At 47.8% G+C, this 22,811-nt stretch overlaps 1 protein-coding gene across 1 annotated transcript in view; it reads left to right on the top strand.

Annotated features, from left to right (window-relative positions):
* The window catches only part of ANO2 (anoctamin 2), a 337,925-nt gene that overhangs the window by 305,570 nt on the left and 9,544 nt on the right, over positions 1–22,811 (top strand). Inside the window, exons 21-23 of the mRNA XM_055568880.1 lie at positions 14,295–14,447; positions 14,851–14,903; positions 17,766–17,947. Coding sequence (XP_055424855.1) covers positions 14,295–14,447; positions 14,851–14,903; positions 17,766–17,947 — 388 coding nt within the window. The remainder of the gene's footprint in view (positions 1–14,294; positions 14,448–14,850; positions 14,904–17,765; positions 17,948–22,811) is intronic.

The following is a 22,811-nucleotide window of genomic DNA, read 5'->3' as shown; positions in this document are numbered from 1 at the left end:
TGAGTGAGAGAGGAGGGAGGTTTCTGCACAAAACCTCACTACCCCAGTGGAGCTGGGTGATGTGCAGAATAGTCTTTCATTGAATGTCATGATGAGTTAATTAAGACTTTCAAGCCAGGTCACCCCCAGGGTACCTTACCTGCGTGAGGTCACTCCATGGTCCTTTATCAGGTAACCCTACCAGGGTCCCTTACTTGGGCCAGGTCACCTCCAGGGTCCCTTACCTGGACTAGATCATCCCCAGGGTCCCTTACCTGGTCCAGGTCACCCCAGGGCCCCTTATCTGGACCAGAGTCATCCCAAGGTCCCTTCCAGTGCTGACATCCTAGTCCATTCATACCAGTTGGACAATACATTTCAAAACCAAGAGGCCCAGAGAGTGCTCCAGGTGGCTTCAGGTCACCTTGAAGACCCGTTAGTGAAACTGAGGCTAGAGCCTGTCTCCAGACCATCCCACAGGAGAGTCCCATTAGGACCCGTGGCATCTGGTGCAGTGGGGGCGGGGGGCAGAGTGAGTTTCCCCTTTCCTTCCTGATGGGCTAGACCTCCCCAATCCCAGAAAGACCCTTGACTTGGGCTTTGAACAGAAACGAGAGCCGTGAAACCAAAGCTGCCCGCTGCTTCTGGCGCAGCCCGACACGGTGATCCCTGGCCCCGCTCTCAGCTGTCAGCTTCCTCCCCCAGTGATCCCTGGGACCACCCATGCCGACAGGAAGCGCGCTGAGCCCACTCGGGGCCTGCCGGTTGTAATGGCGAGGCAGGTCATCATCCAGGGAGGTTGCAGGCAGAGATGTATTATACTTGTATTTTTTTCTAAATGGAGCTGGAACTGTGGCCCAGCAGGCCTGGGGGAGGGGCCTCGAGGTGAAGGGGAAGCCGGGAGTCTGGGGGCGGTGGCACGGGATTGGTGGTGGGGATGGGCTGGCTCCAGACAAAGAGGAAACCCGAGAGTAGGGGATTAGGCTGCAGAAACCTGCGAGGGGAGCAGCGGGCTTTCCAGGGAATCTCCAATATCAAACCCTTTTCCTGAAGAGCTTACTAGAAAGGACTTCAAGGTAAATCCCCCCTCCCCGGCTCAGAGCTGAGGTTAGAATGCTTGGGCCAGGAGCAGCCGTGACATTAATCATCAGCGTCCCCCAGCCCGTCCCCAACCCCAAACGTGGGCTTCGAAGCTCCTTGGCCGCACACCCCTCCCAGCCCAGTTGTGGGGTTTTCCTCAGGGCCCTGACTAGAGAGGAAATCCTTTCTTTGCTTTCAGAGCGGCGAGCGAAAGTCTCTGGACACTTGCAGCCTTCGACTTCAACAGCATGGAAATTTAGCATAAAAACATAGACTGGAGTTTAATCCTCTAAGAGGAGTTTGGGGACACGTTCCAAAAGAACCTCTTGATAAAGTCTTACCACCGTTTTATCAAACAAATTTTTGCTGTTGTTTCACCGCTAAGTCACGTCTGATTCTTTCTGACCCTGTGGACTGTAGCCAGCCAGGCTCCTCTGTCCATGGGATTGTAAGTGACACAGCTGAAGGGTAATGGCTTAGCTTCATGTTATTCACTAAATTATGATGTGAGCTTCTTGAGGGAAAGACTTGTGTCTTAGTCACCAGGACCTGGCATACAGTAGGTACTCAATAAATGTCTGAAGATGAAGGAAGAAGAATAAAGAATGAAAAACATGATCCTCTATTTCAATAGAACTTGAAGACAAGGTGACAGTTGGATTCTACAGACGTCACCATTTTTCTTTTTTTTTTAAGTCTTTATTGAATTTGTTACAGTATAGCTCCTGATGTTTATATCCTGATTTTTGGGCCTGTGAGGCATGTGGGATTTTAGCTGCACCCCCTGCATTGGAAGGCGGAGTCTTAACCACTGGACCACTAGGGAAGTTCCCAGACATCACCATTTTTCAAAGCTGTCCAGACACCCTGGCTATATTGATTTAGCTGGAACAGTCTGCCTCTTCCCCTCCCCCCAGGGGCCAAGATTACTTATTTTGAGGTGCTTTTAATTAGGAGATGCGTGCATGCATTCTTAGTCACTCAGTCGTATCCGACTCTTTGCCACCCTTTGGACTGTAGGCTCCCAGACTCCTCTGTCTTTGAGATTTTTCAGGTAGGAATACTAGAGTGGGTTGCCGTTTTCCCCTCCAGCGGATCTTCCTGACCCAGGGATTGAACTTAGGTCTCTTTCATCTCCTGCACTGCAGGCAGATTCTTTACCTGCTGAGCCACCAAGGAAGCCTATTCTTATCATTGTGCATGCTAAGTCACTTCAGTCATGTCCGACTCTTTGTGCCCCCATAGTCTGAAGCCTCCTAGGCTCGTCCATCCATGGGATTTTCCAGGCAAGAATACTGGAGAAGGTTGCCATTTCATCCTACAGAGGATCTTCCTTACCCAGGGATCAAATCTGAGTCTTCTACATAGCAGGCAGATTCTTTACCTGCTGAGCTACCAGTGAGTGATAGTTGCTCAGTCATGCCTGACTCTTTGCAGCCCTATGCCAGCCTCCTCTGTCTGTGGAATTCTCCAGGCAAGATTACTGGAGTGGGTTGCCATTTCCTTCTGCCAGGGAGCTACCAGGGAAGTCCTTAATTAGGGGAATTCTATCCCCTTAAGGGCAGGTCTTATCTAGCAATACAAGTGGATGAACTTGTAAAATTATCTGGATAGGCCAGGCAAAATACCCCATGTAATAGTCAACTCCTGATATGATTATGCTTCATAATGAATATCCCAGAGTCTCAGTGACTTGCAAATGAGCCAGAGAATAAAGAACAATGGGAAGAGCTGGCTCCAAGCATCACAGAGTAGTCCACTGTGGAAATGATCAAGTAAACGTGGCCACTTACAAAGCGTGGAAGGGAATGAGGCTTCAGAGAGAGCAATGACTTAGGTGGCATCCAGGATTCTTTCCAACAGTCATATTGTTTGGTCATAGATAGTAGGGACCACACTGGGTAATTTCTAAGTTTCCAAGAAAGACTGATGTAGAAAACAAGTCCCGAGCCTGCCTTAGCTGTAAATGATGAGAATTTCCAGAATATCTGTCCAACATCAGTGCTGAAGCCTGCATGTTTTGTCACACAGCCCCAAGTGTGTGCGCTGCAAAGCAGTGCCTCCGAGAACCAGGAAATTCCTTTCCTGGAGCCGTCCTGTTTATACAAACTGAGTCATCCCACTGGATAATCAGGTACCTGCCATCTTCTTCAAATGCCATTTAAATACAGTTCGGGCAGCATCCAGGGTCTCATTGTGGTATTTCTGGGAAGGAGGGTGAATCACAGGTCATGTCTCTCCTTTTCTTTTGAAGCCCACGTTGCTCGTCATTGTCTGTGCTCGGAGCCCTTTCCCCACAAAGACTTAAGAGAAAAGGCAAGGGTGTATTTGGATACCATGCCTGGAAGGCTCCTGTAGAGGAGATGCCCAGTTATGCTTGAGAAATGAATGAGGGAGGGACAGAGTGAATGGAGGCAATATTTTAGGTTAAGATATTGAGAACTCGCTTGTGTTCCCATTTCTCTTCTTGCTGTCAGCCAAGCTAAGAGTGTACTTGCAGCCCAGTTGTGGGTCCTTAGAGGTTGTGTATTTGTGTCTCCCTCCTTTGTCTGTTCCTTATTTCCTTTTTCCCAAAACTCCATACACCTACATATGTGTTCTTTTCATTGACTTTGTCCTCACCCTCTAAGAAGATGTAAGGACAAAGGGATAAAGCAAATAAAGGTCCTCGGGGATTTGTTGCTTGGGAATTTCTCTTAAGCTTGACTATTTTCATTGCTTTTCCATCTCACTGACTGCATCACCCCTGCCCGGATGGGTAGATGTGAAGATAGATGATGGTAAATGGATGGGGGAGTGGAGGAAGGGAATGAGTCAGCCAAGCCTTTCATTTGTTTACTCAATAAACATTGGCTGAAAATTCACCAAGTGGTTCTCTGAAAATCAGAACTGAATTGACAGAGCTCGGAAACTCAATGCTCTCTAATTTTAAGAAGCTGATGTAAGACTTTTTAGGTGCCACGAATGAATGGCAGATGGAGCAGTGGCACAGAAAATGTCAAGTTCAGCTGCAGCGTGCCCCCCCACCCCACAGAAGACACGCATATGTGGTGAAGACACGCTGGGAAGGGAACACACCTGTACAGATTGATGGGGATGCTGGTGTTCATAAAGGTTCATTCTCTGACAAAAAGATTAGAAATCAGATTGGAGAAGCTCCCCCAAAGGAAACCTAAGATGCTTGAGGGTAACCGAGGTGGGGGTGCAGGGGGAGGAATGCGGTAACTTTAGGGTTGAATATTTACATTTCTGTGCAGCGAAAGGACCTGGAACTCCCTTGGCATCAGAAACTATCTTTGTTTCCCAGCTTCATCAGTTTCTAGGTATGTGGCCTTGGGAAAATTATTTCACCTGTCTGAGTCTGTTTTCTCACTTGTACAGTGGGGATAATAATACTTAATACCAGAGATTATTTTATGAACAGGAGAGCAAGCTGCCTGTACATGGTGGGTGTTTAGGAATTGTTGGTTGAAGCTCCATGACCTCTGAGGGTCTGGAGTTTTTATCATAGAAGATAGGAGAAATGGGAAGATTTTTCCAGAAGACCATAGTCTCCAGGCCTTTAAGCCCCCTTTGGCTGAGAACCAAAATTTCCTGCCTTTTTCTGTGGCCATCAGTGGAGTTCACATCTGAAGACTCCCATGACTCTAAGCTCTATTTCCAGGGTAGCCAAGAGGGATGCTTATGGACTGGTCTGTATCTACCATCAACCTGAGATCGACTGGAATAGCCAGACTCTAAGTTCATGAGGAGCAGAACTCTCAGAGAGGCATTGGTCCTTCCACCTTCATCCAGAGGAATTACTATTTCACAATTCACAAGGGATGAGGAACAGTGGGGACTGAGTCTCTCTTAACCACAAAGAAATGAAAAAAAGCGCCCTTGGTGATCTGTCCTGGTGCTGTGTTGATTTGTAGGCCTTAAATTCTTAATACTTAAGCTACGACTTCAAGGCTGGTCTTTCCTGTTACAACTTCCAGGGTTTCTGAATTGAGTCCAATCCATTATATATTGAAATATATATATTATATATATATATAAAATATATATATAATGAGAGCTGGACCATAAAGAAGGCTGAGTGCCAAAGAATTGATGCTTTTGAATTGTGGTGAAGAAGACTCTTGAGAGTCCCTTGGACAGCAAAGAGATCAAACCAATCAGTACTAAAGGAAATCAACCTTGAATATTCATTGGAAGGACAGTTGCTGAAACTGAAGCTCCAATACTTTGGTCACCTGATGTGAAGACCTGGTTCACGGGTAAAGACTGATGCTGGGAAAGATTGAAGGCAAAAGTAGAAGGGGGCAGCAGAGGATGAGATTGTTGGATGGCATCACTGACTCAATGGACATGAGTTTGTGCTAACTCCAGGAGATTGTGAAGGACAGAGTAGCCTGGCATGCTGCAGTCCATGGGGTTGAAGAGTCAGACATGACTTAGCAACTGAACTTGCTTAGCAACAGCCTTATATAAACCCCAGGTGATCCTTTGGAGATTGAAAGGGAATTCCACCTATTGTCTTTATTTCCTCAGTAGTCTGTAAATTTGATGAATGGATTGGCAAAAGAGACCTCAATTACCAAACACACTAGGGGCTTCCCTGGTGGCTCAGATGGTAAAGAATCTGCCTGCAATGCAAGATACCCAGGTTTGACCCCCGAGTTGGGAAGGTCCCCTGGAGAAGGGAATGACAATCTACTCCAGTATTCTTGCCTGGAAAATCCCATGGACAGAAGAACCTGGCAGGCTACAGTCCATGGGGTCGCATAGAATCAGACATGACTGAGCAAGGAACACTAACTAATCAACCAAACATGCAGAAAACCTTCAGAGGCCTCTTTGGCTTGTTCTTCAAGTCAAACCCAATGGTTGTGAGTCTCTCCACGTTCCTGCTGGGGGCGGGGGCTGAGTTACTCCTCCCCTGGTACTGTGCCCTGTTAATGCTGCCTTTGAAAGTCTGACTCCAAGACATAGCCAGGATTTGCTTACATGTCCGTCTTCCCCACTATATCCTGTGAACTCTTGGAAGGACAGAGTAGCCTGGTGTGCTGCAGTCCCTGGGGTTGCAAAGAATCAGACATGACACAGTAATCTGTTCATCTTTGCTTCCTTAGCAGTGAGCATGGTGCTCAGTATCTAGACTGTGCCCAGTAGATGCTTGTTTGATGAACGAGTGAATGAATGAATAAGTAATGGATGATGGACATTGAGAGCCTTCTTATGCTTCTACTGTCAAGACTTTTACTATTTTCCTAAGTGATAGAGGTCCATTCCAAGAAAGCTGCTCATGTGCCTTCTGCTAACTCTCCCTGCTTGTGTGGTCCATCAACACTTACAAATCTTTTTCACACCAGACACTGAGTGCCGAGCACAGTTGTCTTCCTTGTCCTTAGGAGAAGGGGATCACTGGACACTGTCTGGAAATGCAGGCTGATGAAAGAAACAGTGAGGACCTTCCCATGCTTTATTTTTACTTAAGTGTTTATATTCATGAGCTGTTTCTAGCTGAATCTTTTCAGTGACCACCTCCTGAGTGAGGAGACAGACTCATGCCAACATATTCCTGAGTCCTTCCCTTCCATTGCTTATTAGAGGCTCATGATTGGAGAATTTTTTTTTTTTTTTTTCCTCAGCCTCACCATATGTGGGATCTTAGTTCCTCCACCAGGGTTGGAACCAGACACTGCATTGGAAGCACAGAGTCTTAACCATTGGACCTCCAGGGAAATCTCAACAGGGAAGATTCTTAAACCTCCAGCTTTTAATCCCTTTAAACTGACTATAGTATACAATTACTAAATTATGGGAAGTATTTTAGAAAGCTAGTTATTTTCTTTAGAATTAGACTATCCTAACTGATGGCTTTTACAACCGACTTTCTTCAAAGCCTTCTGTGTGCGTGACAGAGCTGAGGCTGTCCATGTGGACGTGTCAGAGCCATGTTAGAACCTCATGGCCTCCCCGCCCTCCCCATCACTAAGCACAATGATTTCCGTTCACACATTTCAGTCGTCTGCCTCTTTTCGTGTTTGTTTAGTATTTACAGCTGGTGACATTAAGTTCATATTCACGAAACAAGATAACCTCTTAACATCTGCTACAGGAAGGACGCCACACAAAATGGTGGGGCCTCGGAAGAGTCAAAAACGTCCATGATCTCAAAGGAGCTTGTGGTTCAGGGCGCAAGTCAGATAAACAAGGAGAGGAACGTGTGCAGGGTATTATGGGAGTGGGGAGGAGAGGTGCCCGGGCTCCCGGTTCTGCCTGGAGGAGGGATGGGGAGTGGAGTGGGGGAGACCCTTCACAGAGGAGGTTCAGTGGAACCTGAAATAGAAACGGTAATCCATCCAACAGACAAGAAGAGGAGGAAAATGATAGATTGCCGTGACACGTACCAAGGCTCAGGAATATGGGAAATGTGGTGAATGTAGGGAAGTCCGAATGGTTTTCAAAGGCTTGGAAAGCTGGCAGATTTGGTCTCCAAGTGCCGTGGCTCAGTGTCAGCTCAGAGTGTGGGTGGGGAGCACGTGCATCTGCAAAACTAACTCAGGGTCATATCTCAAAGGTCTTGAATGCCATACCAAAGATCTGGGCGGTATCGTGTGTGAGGATGTGTGTGCATGTGTGACAGAAGGGTAGATATGTTCACTGAAGAATTTTGAGTAAATGAAAAACAACTTGTGTTCCATCAAGAGCTTTTCCACAAGTCCTGGCTGGTCCACTCTATCCCACTCAATACACTGTTTCTTCCTTAAGCCAATCGTCCTGAAATGTCCTTCCTGGGCAATGTCGAGTGTAATCCACTCCTTCTTGTTATTTTAACCTAAGCCCAGGTAATCAAGGCCAAGATTTTAATTGCATCAGGCAGCACAGGGCTGTAGCTGCATATTTTCAAAGGAGACTGGTTGCTGGGGATTGAGAAGAGAAAACCAACGGGGTTTGTGCTTACGAGGCTGTCCAGTCTCTGTGCTTTCAGCTAGGCGTCTCTGGAGCACTTGCCAGCAGGCTTTGTAAAGATTTTGTTGAAAATCAACTTATGAATTCCTCCCTAATTGGCTTGGCCCAGGTCTAATCTGTTATTGGTGGAGCCAGCCTGGCTTCTATTAAGCAGAGTGCTGAGGATTTCCGGCCTTGCTCCGAGCCTCATGGAGGCTGGCTATTTTTAGAAGCCAGTCTTGGTATTGGTGAAGGCTGGTATCACTGTGTCCTCTGAAGTGACCCCAGAAGGCTGTCCATCTGATACAGTGTGTAGACCTCTGACAACAAAAAGCAAGTCTTGGAATTGCCATTTGTATGCCAGAGGGTTATGGTTTTAGACATTTTTTTTTCTCTCCCCAAGATGAAACAAAGCTTCCTCTTTGTTCCTGCCTCTCTAAGTGGATTCCTGGAAATGGGCTGTGTACCCGGTCCAAGCCGGTAACACCTGTGGCCATGGAACGTCTTCAGAGGGTGGTTTCTCTTGGCCCCAGGACACCCTGGAGAAGTATCAGAGGAGGGACAGGGTGGTGGCGTCACTGGCCTTTGCTGAGCTCACCCTCTTAAGGTTGTACGGTGTAAAACACACAGACATGCCTGGAAGAGGCAAGAGGAGAGACCCAGTGTGGGGCTGGGACCGTTTCTGGGCACTATTAGCACTGAGTAGACCCAAGACCGAAGCCTGAGATACCTGGTGATGGAGAGTTGGAGAAAGGGAAGATGCAAAGATCAGGGCAGCCCCCTCAGAGGAGAGAGCTCAAGTCTACCTTGGGAGGAAGCCGAGGAAGTGGAGAGCCCTAACTTTCCCTAAGATCCTGGAAGGAAGGACATTGGATTTCTGAGTGCCGTTCGCCTGAGTGTGGAGAGGACAGGCTGTATCAGTTTATAGTCTCTCAGACATAACCCACCCCGTCTCTCCCCCATCAGCCCCCACACTAAGTCCTCCACAGGGCTTTGTAGAATTTAAACAGTTCTGTTGGAGGAAGTTACTCATACAAGCATCACCTCTATAGACCTGAGCTCATTAGAACCAGAGAGACCAACTTAGAGCCCCAGGAATAAGGACAGAGTCATCTATATACTTAAATACAAACATGTATTTTACAGGCTTTGGAAAACTAGTCTGACATCTGTTTTGCTTTCCTTGTTAATTCCACCCCGCTCCACTCTCTACTTGCCCTCACCCCACCCCAGACTCTAAAGTGAATTCTTCAGCAAAGCCTGAGTTAAGGGATGTGATAGACCCTGCATTTGGAGCTGGCTCCCAAAGCTTGCTTTGGAAGATTTCTTCTCCTGGAGAAGGAAATGGCAACTCACTCCAGTACTCTTGCCTGGAAAATCCCATGGAGGGAGGAGCCTGCCAGGCTACAATCCATGGGGTCACAAAGAGTCAGACACAACTGAGCTACTTTACTTTCACTTTCACTTTCAGCCAGCTAGCTAGCCAGGCAGGCAGTTGTTCATCTCAAGGACCTGACCTAGACAAATCTGTGCCTTCTGGTATGTCTTGTCACCAACTGGTGGCTGCTGGTCTCCTAGAGCCCACGGGGAATCCCCTGGGCATCATGGACCATGGCTAGGATAGCACACCAGTTCAGGGAGAGCCACAGTCCTTGACCGTGGCCCAAGCAAACTGCCAGACCAAAACAGGTGTGCTGGTGAAGTTCTGTGCATTCTGTCTCGAAACTTCTGCTTTAGTTTTATTTTATTTTGTTAATTTAACTTTGGATCCTGGTTTTTCTCCTCTTTTTAAAATTAATTAATTTATTTTTGGCTGTGCCAGGTCTTCATTGCTACGTGGACTTTTCTCTAGTTGCAGTGAATGAGGGCTGAATCTTCATTGAGGTGCTCAGGCTTCTCATTGCGGTGGCTTCTAGATGCAGAATGCAGGCTCTGGGGCAGGTAGGCTCAGTAGCTGCGGCTCCTGGCCTCTGGAGCACAGGCTCAGTAATTGTGGCACATGGGCTTAGTTGCTCTGAGGCATGCGAGATCTTCCTGGATCAGGGATCGAACCCATATCCTGCGCTGGCAGGAGGATTCTTTACCGTTGAGTCACCAGGGAAGCCTCTGGTTTTTCTTTCTTTACGTGGATATACTAGAATCTTAAAGGTTCTCCAAGAGAATGGGAATCACAGCACCACAGCAAATCAGACCTGACGGGGATTTAAAGTGGTTTCTTCAATTTGAACATGAAGATGCAGAAGTCCAGTGAAACAGAGAGAATTGCCTAAGGACCTGGGGCTAGTGAAAAACACATCCAGGGCTGGAAGTCAGGCCTCTGCCTCTCATTCAGTGTTTATACCTTAAATATGTGTCTGTTTAAGGTACACACATGCAGGATACATTGCAGCCATCTGTACTCCAGTAAGAATTAACAATACACAGGACAGGTATCACTGAACAGTTATTAAGTGACATTGTTGTGAGCACTTTATATACACAATATTATTTACCCTTTTGTCAACCTACTGGGTGGTATTTTTACTATTCTCAATTTGTAATTGCTTAATAACTTGCCTTAATAATTAAGGAACTCTTGGTGGTCCAATGGCTAAGACTAGACTCCACATTCCCAATGCAGGATGCCCAGGTCCAACTCCTAGTTAGAGAACTAGATTCCAGAAGCTGCAACTAAGAGCTTGTATGCCTCAATTAAAGATCCTGCATGTTGCGATGAAGACCTGATGAAGCTGAATAAATTAATAAAATATTTTTAAAGTAGGGAGGTATTTTTTAATAACTTTATATATTTTTGTCTGTGCTGGGTCTTCATTGCTGTGTGGGTTTTCTCTGCTGCAGCGAGCAAGGGCTACTCTCTAGTTGCGGTATATGGGCTTCTCATTGGGGCTTCTCTGGTTGGGGAGCACAGGCTCTAGGCACGCGGACTTCAGTAGTTGCAGCTCTCGGGCTCGGTAGTTGCAGCTCTCGGCTCTAGAGCACAGGCTCAGTAGTTGTTGTGCATGAGCTCAGTTGCTCCACGGCATGTGGGATCTTCCCAGACCAGGGATTGAACCCATGTCTTCTGCATTGGCAGGCAGATTCTATACCACTGAGCCACCAGGGAAGCCCTAGGGAAGTCTTATTAGACTGACTTTCTTGAGACTCAGGTCTAACTTTGCATCAGCAAATCTATACTGAACCACTCCAAGGGATGGAGCCCTGCCTTCAGCAGATCAATCACAAGTAGATCAATCACAGCAGTGCACAGTGGCAGCTACAACGAAGCAACCACTTTGTTGGGGAGTGGGGCGGACTTCTTCAAGGAGATAGCATTAGACTGTTCTTGGGGATGCATAGACTTTTGCTAGCTGGAGAATGAGTGCTTGTGTGCCAGTGAAGGGAGATGCTAAGGGGTTCAGGGAGAAATCTGGAGGTGAGGAGCTCGGGGTCCTGGAATGTAGAAGCATCACGGCTGTGGGAGGTGCTGGGAGGCTGGCTAGAGAGGTAAGATAATCCAGTACCTTTGTCCCGAGATAGGGAATCTGGATTCTATCCAGTAACAGAGAGGAGCCAACAGAAAGGCTTGTGAGTAGGTTAGGTGATGGTCTTGGATTCCTGGAGACTTGGGGCTGGACGGATGTATTTTGTGTGTGCTTGGTTGCTCAGTCGTGTCCAACTCTTTGAGACTTGGTGGACTAGAGCCTGCCAGGCTCCTCTGTCCATGGGGATTCTCCAGGCAAGAATACTGTAGTGAGTTGCCATGCCCTCCTCCAGGGGATCTTCCCAACTCAGGGATCGAATCCAGGTCTCTCACATTGCAGGCGGATCCTTTACCGTCTGAGCCACCAGGGAAACCCAGGAATACTGGAGTGGGTAGCCTGTTCCCTTCTCCAAGGGACCTTCCCAACCCAGGAATTGAACCGGGGTCTCCCTTGACAAGGAAAGCTGGTAGGAGGAGGTGGTTGCAATTCTCCAGGGAGAAGTGATGGGGGCCTGGACTCCTTAGAGCCATCTGACTGGCACAGGCTGCCTCCACTCCTCTGCCCACACTGATTCTGGAGGGGATGGGAGGGGAGGAGGGATGCTGTCTTTAATGCATTCTGCCTGCAGGGACAACATATCAGTCAAATCTAAGCTTCCGTGTCCATATGGAGATTCCCCATGGTCCCTACCCTGAACAGGCTTGAGCTCTCTTCTTCCGGTCTCCACTGTGTCTAGTACATTTTTCTTTCTCTCTTGGTGCACATCAAGTTTCCTTGCACATCTTCATACATTTCTGTCTTCTGCTTCACACCCAGCTCCTTGAAGGCAGTGCAGACCTTTGCCTCCTTAAATACTTGGCACCATGCCTGACATTTAATGAGCTCTCGGTACACATGTGATGAATGAAACTACTTTCTAAATAAGGCAGTAACTACAGATAGGGCAAGAAGTGGCCAACTTTGGGAGATTTTTTAAAAGTTTACTTAATTGAAGTGTAGTTGACATATAATTTTGTTAATTTCGGCTGTACAGCACAGTGATTCAGTTTTATATATAAATAAAATATAATATATATATATTATTTTTCATATTTTCCCATCATAGCTTATGACAGTAAATTGAATATAGTTTCCTCTGCCACAGTAGGACATTGTTTTCAAGTTACATCAACGGTCAGCAAATAAATCCAGCCCACTTTATTTACCGCTTTTGTAAATAAAGTTTTATTGGAACATAACCAAGCCTGTTGGTCCATGTTTGGATCCAGCTGTTTTCACTCTGCAAAGGCAGAGTTATATGACCAGACATACAAAAATAGTTACTATCTGCTCAGCCATAAAAAAACCATGAAATATTGCCATTGGCAGCGCCATAGATGGACTTCGAGATGATCATACTAAGTGAAGTGAATCAGCCAAAGCAAATATTATATCTCATATGTCAAATCTAAAAAATAATACAGCGATTCCCCGGGCAGTCCAGTGTGGTTAAAACTTCACCTTCCAATGCAGGTAGGGGGGAGGTTTGATCCCTCATGGGGAAGTTAAATCACATGCCTTGCAGCCAAAAAACCAAAACATAAAACAGAAGCAATATTGTAACAAATTCAGTAAAGATTTTTTTAAATGGTCCACATCAAAAAGCACTTAAATAAATGATACAAATGAACTTGTTTACTAAACAGAAACAGACTCTCAGACATAGAAATTTATCAAAGGGGAGATTGTCAGGGGAGGGGTAAATTAGGAGTTTGGGATTAGCAGGTACAAACTGCTATATATAAAATAGATAACTAACAAGATCTTCTGTAGAGCACAGGGAACTGTATTCAACACCTTGTAATAACCTATAATGGAAAAGAATCTTAAAAATTTATACACACACACACACACACACACACACAGAGAAGACAATGGCACCCCACTCCAGTACTCTTGCCTGGAAAATCCCATGGACGGAGGAGCCTGGTAGGCTGCAGTCCATGGGGTCGCAAAGAGTCAGACACGACTGAGCGACTTCACTTTGACTTTTCACTTTCATGCTTTGGAGAAGTAAATGACAACCTACTCCAGTGTTCTTGCCTGGAGAATCCCAGGGACGCGGGAGCCTGGTGGGCTGCCGTCTATGGGGTCACACAGAGTCAGACACGACTGAAGTGACTTAGCAGCAGCAGCATATATACACAAACACATGTACATACATATGTATGGGCTTCCCTCATAGCTCAGTTGGTAAAGAATCTGCCTGCAGTGCAGGAGACATGGGTTTAATTCCTGGGTCAGGAAGATCCTCTGGAGAAGGAAATGGCAATCCACTCCAATATTCTTGCCTGGAGAATCCCATGGACAGAGGAGCCTGGCGGGCTACAGTCCACGTGGTTGCAAGAGTCGGACACGACTGAGCTACTAAACTACCACCACCATATATGTGTATCTGAATGCCTTTGCTATATACCTGACACAATATTGTAAATCAACTAAAGTTCCATTAAAAAAAAAAATGTTGACTATCTAGACCTTTGCTGAAGAAGTTTGTTAACCTCTGAGTTCAATGAGCAAAATTAGTGACTGGAGATACAAGGTGATGGAAAGGAAGGAGTTGAGACTTTTCCTTTTCTCATGTCTTCTCACCTAAACAGAGCTTTGCACCCAAGTGATACCACTGACCCCTAGGCCTGCAGGTGCTGAGAGAGACACCCCCGCTGTGGGGCAGGTCAGAAAGGGGAGTCTGAGCCCAGGGAGGACAAGAGATCCGAGTCAGAAGAGACAGGGCCCAGGGCTGCCGGGCAAAATCCATCTAACCACCGCTGCCTCTCGCGCTGTGCTCTCTCGTAGTCATCCAGTTTGGCTTTGTCACCCTCTTCGTGGCCTCCTTTCCTCTGGCACCTGTGTTCGCCCTCCTCAACAACGTCATTGAAGTGCGCCTGGATGCGAAGAAGTTCGTTACAGAGCTGAGACGGCCAGATGCTGTGAGGACCAAGGATATCGGTATGTCTCCTGCCCACAGGCCATGCCGCTCCTCCTCATCCCCTTCCTCTGACCCTCCCCCTATCTCCCAGGCCGCCTCCCTCCCACTGTGTCAGGCATCCAGGATACTGGGGCATCTCTTGCTTCATCAGCCCCTCTGAGCCCCCTCATCTTCTTCTTCTCAGGTGCTGGGAGGTCAGATGATTCACACACACACACACACACACACACACACACACACACACTGGCCCCCGGGTTTGCAGACAGGGCTGCCCCTAAGCCTTTCCAGACAAGCCTATCTCTGGGGGCCCCGGCAGAGCTCCATTGGTAACTTGCCTGCAAAGCGTCACTCTGGCTGCAGCCTTGTCATCACTGGGCTGGGGGCGGGAGGGAGCCAGACGCCCTTCTCTTTCTGTCTTAACAGGGATCTGGTTTGATATCCTCTCTGGCATCGGCAAATTCTCTGTTATCATCAACGTAAGTGCTTGCGTTCCTGACACCTTTTCTCTGTGGGAAGGGCTTTCCAGGGGAGCTGAGGTCTTCAGAGCAGGAAACCAGTTCTGTTGCCTCCCAGCTTCTGCCATTTGGAGCTCTAATTAATACAGTTGTTGTTGTTCTTATTGTTTAGTTGCTAAGTTGTGTCTGACTCTTTGTGACCCCATGGACTGTAGCCCGCCAGGCTCCTCTGTTCACGGTATTTCCCAGGCAAGAATACTTAAGTGGGTTGCCATTTAGCCCCTCCAGTTAATAGCGAGTACACGCCTTCTTACGCATCGGGCTGTGGCCAGAGCTCTGCAGCTTTGTCGTTCATTTCGCTAAGAGAAAGAAAGGTAATTAGCCACCAGAATGCGTACCTTGGCCTTAAGGATCCAGATCAGATCACGAGGAAAGAATTCCCCATATCTATCCATCTCGCCCCTTTCTTTTTCTACTCCGGAGCTGAACAATACCTGGAGCATTGCCCAGGCTGCAGTTCCTAATTACTGTTCCTCCGAGTTGTCAGTATGAAGTCTTAATTATCCCTGTGGACTCTGACGCTGCTTGCTTAAGATAGGACATGGAAGAAGAGGGGTCCTGCCTGCTCTGACCTCCTTAACTGCCTTGCCAGACGTGTCCAGGTTTCAGAGGAAATCCTGCTGGACCCAAGCCAACAAACAGCTCCTTTGGCGTCTGCATTCCTTACAGACGGTGGCCATGCAGGATCTCCGCTTCCATCTCCTGAGACCAGATCAGTCAGCTCAGCACACAGCAAGAAAGTCACGGCCCCTGTTCCCTGGGGAGAGAAGCACTGACTCTGCCCGGGCTCCCCACTAAGAACACATAAAGTGACATGAGGTGTGCAGAGAGGCAGAGAGGATCAGCCCGTCACACATGGGATGTTTGATGTAGGAAGTGCAGGTCTCAAGGCTGAGAAATCAGGTGCCGTTTGGAAAATAGATCAATAGCTGCTTTGGAGTTGAAGCTTCTAGAAAAGAAGTAATTTCGAGGGCTAGTAGCTTCCCAGGTGGCTCAGTGGTAAAGAATCTGCTTGCTAAGGCAGGAGATGCAAGAGATGCAGGTTCGACCCCTGGGTTGGAAAGATCCTCTGGACAAGGGCATGGCAACCCACTCCAGTATTCTTGCCTGGAGAATTCCATGGACAGAGGAGCCTTGGGGGCTACAGTCCACGGGGTCGCAAAGAGTCGGACGCGACTGAGCACACATGCTTCTGGGAAAAGCCTCGAGTACCAAGCACTTTTCAGCTAGACAACAAAATTGTAAAAGCTTTACTTCCCTGCCCTTACTTCTTATTTGTTAAAAAGTGGGGGCGGATGAGAGTCTCACCAAATCATGTCATTCTAGAAATTAAAAGAGATGATGAAGGTATGCCTGGTCCATGCTCTGTTAATTGCGGCTGTGATTATTAGAAATACGTTTCTCACTGTCACATATGGCTGTGGCCCCGAACACTCACATATACATTTAGAAAACAATGCCTAAACTGCCTTTTTTGAAAGAGCTTTAATTGTTGGTGCCGGGGACAGTATAAACACCTGCCAAAAAGATTTAAGATTTTCTTTGCAGAAAGTCCTCCTGCATGTAAACAGGCAATCATTCATCTGTCGTTTGGCTTGCTCCGCAGACATTTATAGAGGACTTGGATACACCCGGGGCGAGGTCGGTGTGTGCGTTTCATCCAGCAAGACCTACTCCTCTCCCTCGGTGTCTTACTTTTTCTAAGCAAAATGGATGAGAGTGGCTTCCATCATGTGACAGGATAAAAGGCGCTGAGAAACAGTGGTGAAGCAGGCTCCCTGTGGAACCATAGCTGCAGTGTGCCTGGTTTTCTGGTGTCACTCAGGGGCAAGTGTACCATTCGATGTCCTTGCCCATCACATTTAAGTGGCCCTCTGGACTTCCCAGGTGGTGCTAGTGGTAAAGAACCCACCTGCCAATGCAGGGGAGATATAAGAGACGCACTTTTGATCCCTGGCTTGGGAAGGAGGAGGAGGGCATGGCAACCCACTCCAGTATTCTTGCCCGGAGAATCCCACAGACAGAGGAGCCTGGTGGGCTACCGTCCATAGGGTCGCAAAGAGACACGACTGAAGCGACTTAGCATGCACACACTCATTACTATTGACAATTTTCTCAGAAAGTCTTCCACTCCTTTTTTTAAAAAATAGTTTTATTGATTCATTTATTTTCAAATGTGCTGGGTCTTTGGTTCTGCGTGGGCTTTTCTGTAGTTGCAGCAACTGCTGGCTACTCTCTAGTTGTGGTGCATGGGCTTTGCATTGTAGTGACTTCTCTTGTCGCAGAGCACGGGCTCCAGGGCACTCAGGCTTCAGTAGCTGCTGAATGTGGGCTCGTAGTTGCAGCTCCCGGGCTGTAGAGCCCGGGCTCAGTAGCTGTGGCGCACGGGCTTAGTTGCTCCGCGACATGTGGGATCTTCCTGGACCAGGAATTGAACCCATGTCTCCTGCATTGGCAGGCAGATTCCACTGAACCACCAGGAAAACCCCATCCACTCCTCCTTGGTGTGGCCAATGCCAGCATCAGGTCAAATATCTCAGAGATGTTTATGCCCTCCCTCTCCAAATGGTCCAAACTGGCTTAGCATTCTTTTCTTAAGTGGTCGTAATTCACTCTCTTGACAGCCAGTGGTTTCCTTCCACGTGTCAAAGATGGAAAAGCCAGGTAGGTCAGCAACATGAGCTCAGGGACGAGGATTCTATTAGAGCAGCACCTCTGGATGGGGAGCCCAGGAGGGGGGCCGTCTCTTAGCCAGATGGACCTGTGCCACCTGGACGGCGTCCATCCTGACGGGTCCTCAGGTGCTTGCGGTTCTGCCCCCAGGCTTTTGTCATCGCCGTCACCTCCGACTTCATCCCCCGCCTGGTGTATCAGTACTCCTACAGTCACAATGGGACTCTGCACGGCTTTGTCAACCACACCCTCTCCTTTTTCAACGTCAGCCAGCTGAAGGAGGGAACGCAGCCCGAGAACTCCCAGTTTGAGCAGGAGGTTCAGTTCTGCAGGTAAGGTGATCAGGAGCAGGAGGGCGGTGGAGGACTGGAAGCAGCAAGTCCAAGTAACTCTCCGGATGACCTAGAATTGTATCATTATCCTTCTCCTTAGCCTCGGTCTCCTACCCCCAAGCCCCAGATCCCAAAATATCAATTTCAATGAATCAACCAATATTTTTTTAACTGGAAGGTTTCAACACTTTATTTTTTTTAACTTTTAATTTTGTTTTGGGGTATAGATGATTAACAATGCCTTGATAGTTTCAGATGGATGGCAGAGAGACTCAGCCATACATATACACATACCCATTCTCCCCAAACTCTTTTCCCATCCAGGCTGCCACATAACATTGAGCAGAGTTCCTTGTGCTATACAGTAGGTCCTTGCTGGTGATCCATTTTAAATATAACAGTGTGTCCATGTCCATCCCAAACTCCCTGACTATTCCTTCCCTCTATCCTTCCCACTGGGAACCATAAGCTTGTTCTCTAAATGAATCAACCAACATTTATTGAGTGCCTTTTACTAGACACTGTGGAGCAGACAAAAAGGTATATAGGTTCATTCTCACCATTATGGTCTGGTTGGGAAGAAAACAGAACTCTCTGGGACATTGCACATTGTTCAGTGATTATGTCTAGTACAGACCACGAACCCCCTGGGTGTTTGGGTGTTTGGAGCAGGGGGAGAGGCTGGAATGGAAAGGGTAGGCTTCTTGGAGGAGCCATGAAGAGTTGTCAGGCAAAAAGCATATCATAGTGTGGAGTCAGGACGAGCCAGGTCATGGGGGTGGGGATGAACCTGGGGTATTCGATAAATGCTTAGGGGCTAGCTGGTAGAGTCTGGGAGGAGAGTGTTTGGGAGATCAACATAGGGAATAATATAGGAAATACAATATATAGAGCAACTGCTCAGGTGGTATAAGCCAAAGTGTTGTTGGACTTGAATAGGTAGGATGAAGTAGATACTGAGAAACCTTGAAATCGTATAAGAATTTTAATGTGACACAGTAGGAAGTTATGGACTTTTATAGGGCCAGGTAGTTAGAGGATAAAGTGTAAGCTTAGGAAAATTAATTTGGTCTCAGAGTGGAAGATGTGTTAGAATTGAGGGAACTCAAGGAGAGCGGCTGAGGTGCTACACCATTCAGACATGAGCCATGGAAGGCCTGGAATGGAAATGTGGAAGAAATTCGGAGTGGGGGAGAAGATGAGCTACTTAATGTCATACCTTACAAAGCTGGGGACCAGAGGCCTGAGAGAGAGCCTGAGTCAGGATGATTCCGAAGTTTGGGCTGACGTCAGAAGACTGGGAAATTGTGGGTCCGTTGACAGGGATGGGGAAGATGCTAAGAGAATCTGATTTTACCGTCCATGTGATGAATTTGGTCCCAGTCATGTTGCATGTAAAACGATGGTAAGAAATCTAAGGGGGGAATTTCCACCTAACTCCTGGAGAGAGTAGCTGGAATTCCCAAGAGGACCAGGTTAGAGTCATGCTTGTATCTGTCAGCACAGGGGTCACTGAAGCCGAGAAACAGAACTCTCCACTATTTACCTGAGAAGGGCAAAGAAAGAGAAAAAAGAAGCAGAGGGGGAATAAATTCTCTAACCCTTTTGTACCTTGGTTAAGTGATGGTCCCTGGAGGACTCGATCCAAGATCATACCTGTTGTATTTAAACAAATAGAACACGGGGACTTCCCTGGTAGTCCAGTGGTTAAGAATCCACCTGCCATTGCGGGGGACACAGGTTGGATCTCTGGTTCAGGGACTAAGATCCCACATGCCACAGGGTATCTAAGCCACGACTGCTGAGCCTGTGCTCTAGAGTGTGTGAGCCGCGACCACAGCTACTGAGCCCACACTCCCTAGAGCGTGCTTGGCAACCAGAGGAGCCAGCGGAAACCTCTGTGATCCTGGAAAAGTCTTCAGCTTTCTAAGAGGTTTCCAGTGACAGATCCTGAAGCAAGACTGAGATTTGTTCAAGAATGCAAGCCTCAACCCCTGCTCGCAGCCACGAACAGCACAAGTGTGACCTGTTGCCTGGGGAAGCCAAGGCTAACACTGTTCCTTTGGTTGGTCTAGAAGCACATATAGACCTTCTAGAAGTTGGTCTGGAAGGTCTATCCATAGGGACCTTGCCCTTGATGATCAGATCTTCCAGTGACCCTCTGAATATATTTTCCAATGGATTGAACTGGCTTAAACACAAAGGGACTTAAATGGCATCTGTATTAAAAGTTGAGGATAGTTCTAGTTGAGTAGACTTGATTCAATCTGCCCAAACCAAATCTTGCTCCATCTTCCCACTCTACTGTAGTCAATGGTGACTGTAGTTTCAAGGAAACTATGGACCAGTATTATACTGGGTCCAAATCCAGTGGGAAACAAGCCTTCTACCTCTTTCCCAACCATATCAGCAAAAGTCTTGCTGCAGCTCATTGGTTGGGATCAGCGCATGCTTCCTACCCAGAACCAATCACTGCAGCCAGAAGAATGTGATGCTTTCCATGGTCTTTGGCACTGTGGGGCTTGGGAGTGGGAGGTGAAATGATCTCCACCTGAAGCACACGGTCTCAGAGTAGGGGGTCGTTCCCTCCTCCTCTGAGATCTGAAGTCACGATGAACAGATGCAGCTCAGCCAAAACAGCAGGTGCCCAGGAGACCAGGCATTATTAGCACACCTGAGTGGCACTGAGCTTCGCTGTGTCCACTGTCAGTCACTGGACTTTTCAGGCAGCCATAAAGCCCTGATAACTCTTCTCTCCAATGAAAGTGGAGGGGACCATGGCTCGTGTGTGGTCCATAGAGTGGTGAATTAAAACTAGCTGTGTGTGTAGGAAGTGCATTCTATATTTCTGTCAAGAAAATGTACCTGCAGAAAATAAATCAAACTCAAAGAGTTTGGTTTGATCTTACTCCGTACCAACCAGGATAATAGGATCACTGTACACCTATTTTTTTATACTTTATTTGTTTTTGGCTGTGCTGGGTCTTCATTGCTGCGCATGGGCTTTCTCTAGTTGCAGGGAGTAGGTGCTACTCTTCATTGTGGGGCATAGGCTGTAGGTACACGGACTTCAGTCACTGTGGCACGTGGGCTCAATAATGGTGGCACATGGGCTTAGTTGCCGAATAGCATGTGGGATCTTCCAGGACCAGGGCTCAAATCCATGTCCCTTGCATTGGCAGGTGGATTCTTAACTACCAGACCACTAGGGAAGCCCTCATTGTGCACCTGTTTTTGAGGCTTTATGATAGGCTTGGCATCAGTCATATAATAGGGAACAAGACAGTGCCTCCCTCCAGTCTAGATGAATGAGATGAGTAAGCGATGAGAATCGAGCTTCTGTGATTGCAATTGGGAGACTGCAGGACACTCTCCTAGCCCTGAAGGAAGAGGCCATGCCCCTAACCTGGACCTCAGTGTCCAGTGCAGGAGTGGCCAGAGGGAGAATCCTGTTGAATCTGCTCCCTCCCAGGAGGGACCAAGGCGGCCTGGGTGGTGAGCAGGGTGGGAGGAGCAGTGATGGGCAGGAGGGTTATCAGGTGGTGTGGGGGGTCCAGGGAGGACAGGGTGTCCCACGCAGAGGGGCTGGATTGTGCTCAGTGGTCGGAGATAGAATAAGGGGGTTGAACTAGGAGAGAGAGGCCAGGCAGGCACGGGAGGTGTGTGGACTCCTCTTACGGCACTGGGAGCCGCTGCGGGGATCGAAGGGACTTCTCACCAGTGTCGTCTCTGACTGCGCTGTGAAGAGCAGCAGGTTACATTGGAAGTAAGGGGCCACCCTGCTCTGAAGGGTAAAACAGATGCCTGGAGAGCAGGGTCAGCATATCATCTAGACACACACCGTCCCAAACAGTTATACTGTGTGGGCTGCCTTTTCTAGAAGAATGAGCAGTACTGATGGAGATCTGTATGAACCCCAGGTGGGTCCTGCTCACCGCATGCCATGGGGACCTAGCTGGCTCGCCAAAGTCTCTGGAAATTTAGAAGTAGAGACATAAATTACTGATGTCCTTGTAAACCAGGATTTGTCAGGGGCTGTCAGAAAGAGAAATGAAAAAATAAGAGGATGGAGAGAAAGCGAGATTGTGAGAAACACAGACAGACAGACAGACAACGTCAGAGCTAGTCCCCGAGCCAGTGTTTAGAACTGCTTCCGTGGTGGGAAATGAAATTTGCCCTGATTTTCTGGCAAATAGTGTTGGGAACTCAATGACCCTTCTTATTCTTAGTTTTTCATGACCTCCGGAGATAAATGTGGTCAAATAAAACTGAGGTCTCGGGCTCCAGCCCAGCCTCGCCAAGGATAGAGGTATCTTAAAAATAGCAGTAACAGGAAAAGTCTCTGACTGCCTGTTCAAGATGCGTTCCCAGCAGTTTTGGAGCTATGTCTGCCTCGGCCATTTAACTGACCACGCAGGGCTGCTCAATAAACAGCCCCATGACGTCAGCCTGTGGCACGCTTAGTGGCCATTTAACAGGGTCGAGGTGCCCCTGTGTCCTATAGGCTGGATGGTGGCTCAGGCTTCTGGCTCAGCGGGCGGAGAACAGAGAGGTCAGCAGGGCAGGGACTGGGGTCTCAGAGCTCAAGGAACCCACCTGGGCTTGGCCAACCCACTGGGTCTGTTTGGAGATGCTAAGTATCCTGAAACAGCATCCTTGGGTGGTGCCTGTGGGCTTGTCTGTAGGATTCAAGTTCTCTCCTGTGCCAGGGTCCTGCGAGTTCCTTCTAGGGCCTGCCTGCATCTCCTCTGCTCCTGGCCGAGACCAGAGGGAAAGCCAGCTTTCTGGGTACCTCTGCTTATCTGTATCAGCCACTAGATCAACTCGGGCCTGGTTAGTTCCTAGTGGGTTGGGCTTTTTTCCC

The sequence above is a fragment of the Bubalus kerabau genome, chromosome 1, assembly GCF_029407905.1.
Source record: "Bubalus kerabau isolate K-KA32 ecotype Philippines breed swamp buffalo chromosome 1, PCC_UOA_SB_1v2, whole genome shotgun sequence".
NCBI classification, from domain to species: Eukaryota; Metazoa; Chordata; class Mammalia; order Artiodactyla; family Bovidae; genus Bubalus; species Bubalus kerabau.
Note: the sequence above shows the minus strand (reverse complement) of the source record. Positions and strands in the feature narration are given on the sequence as shown.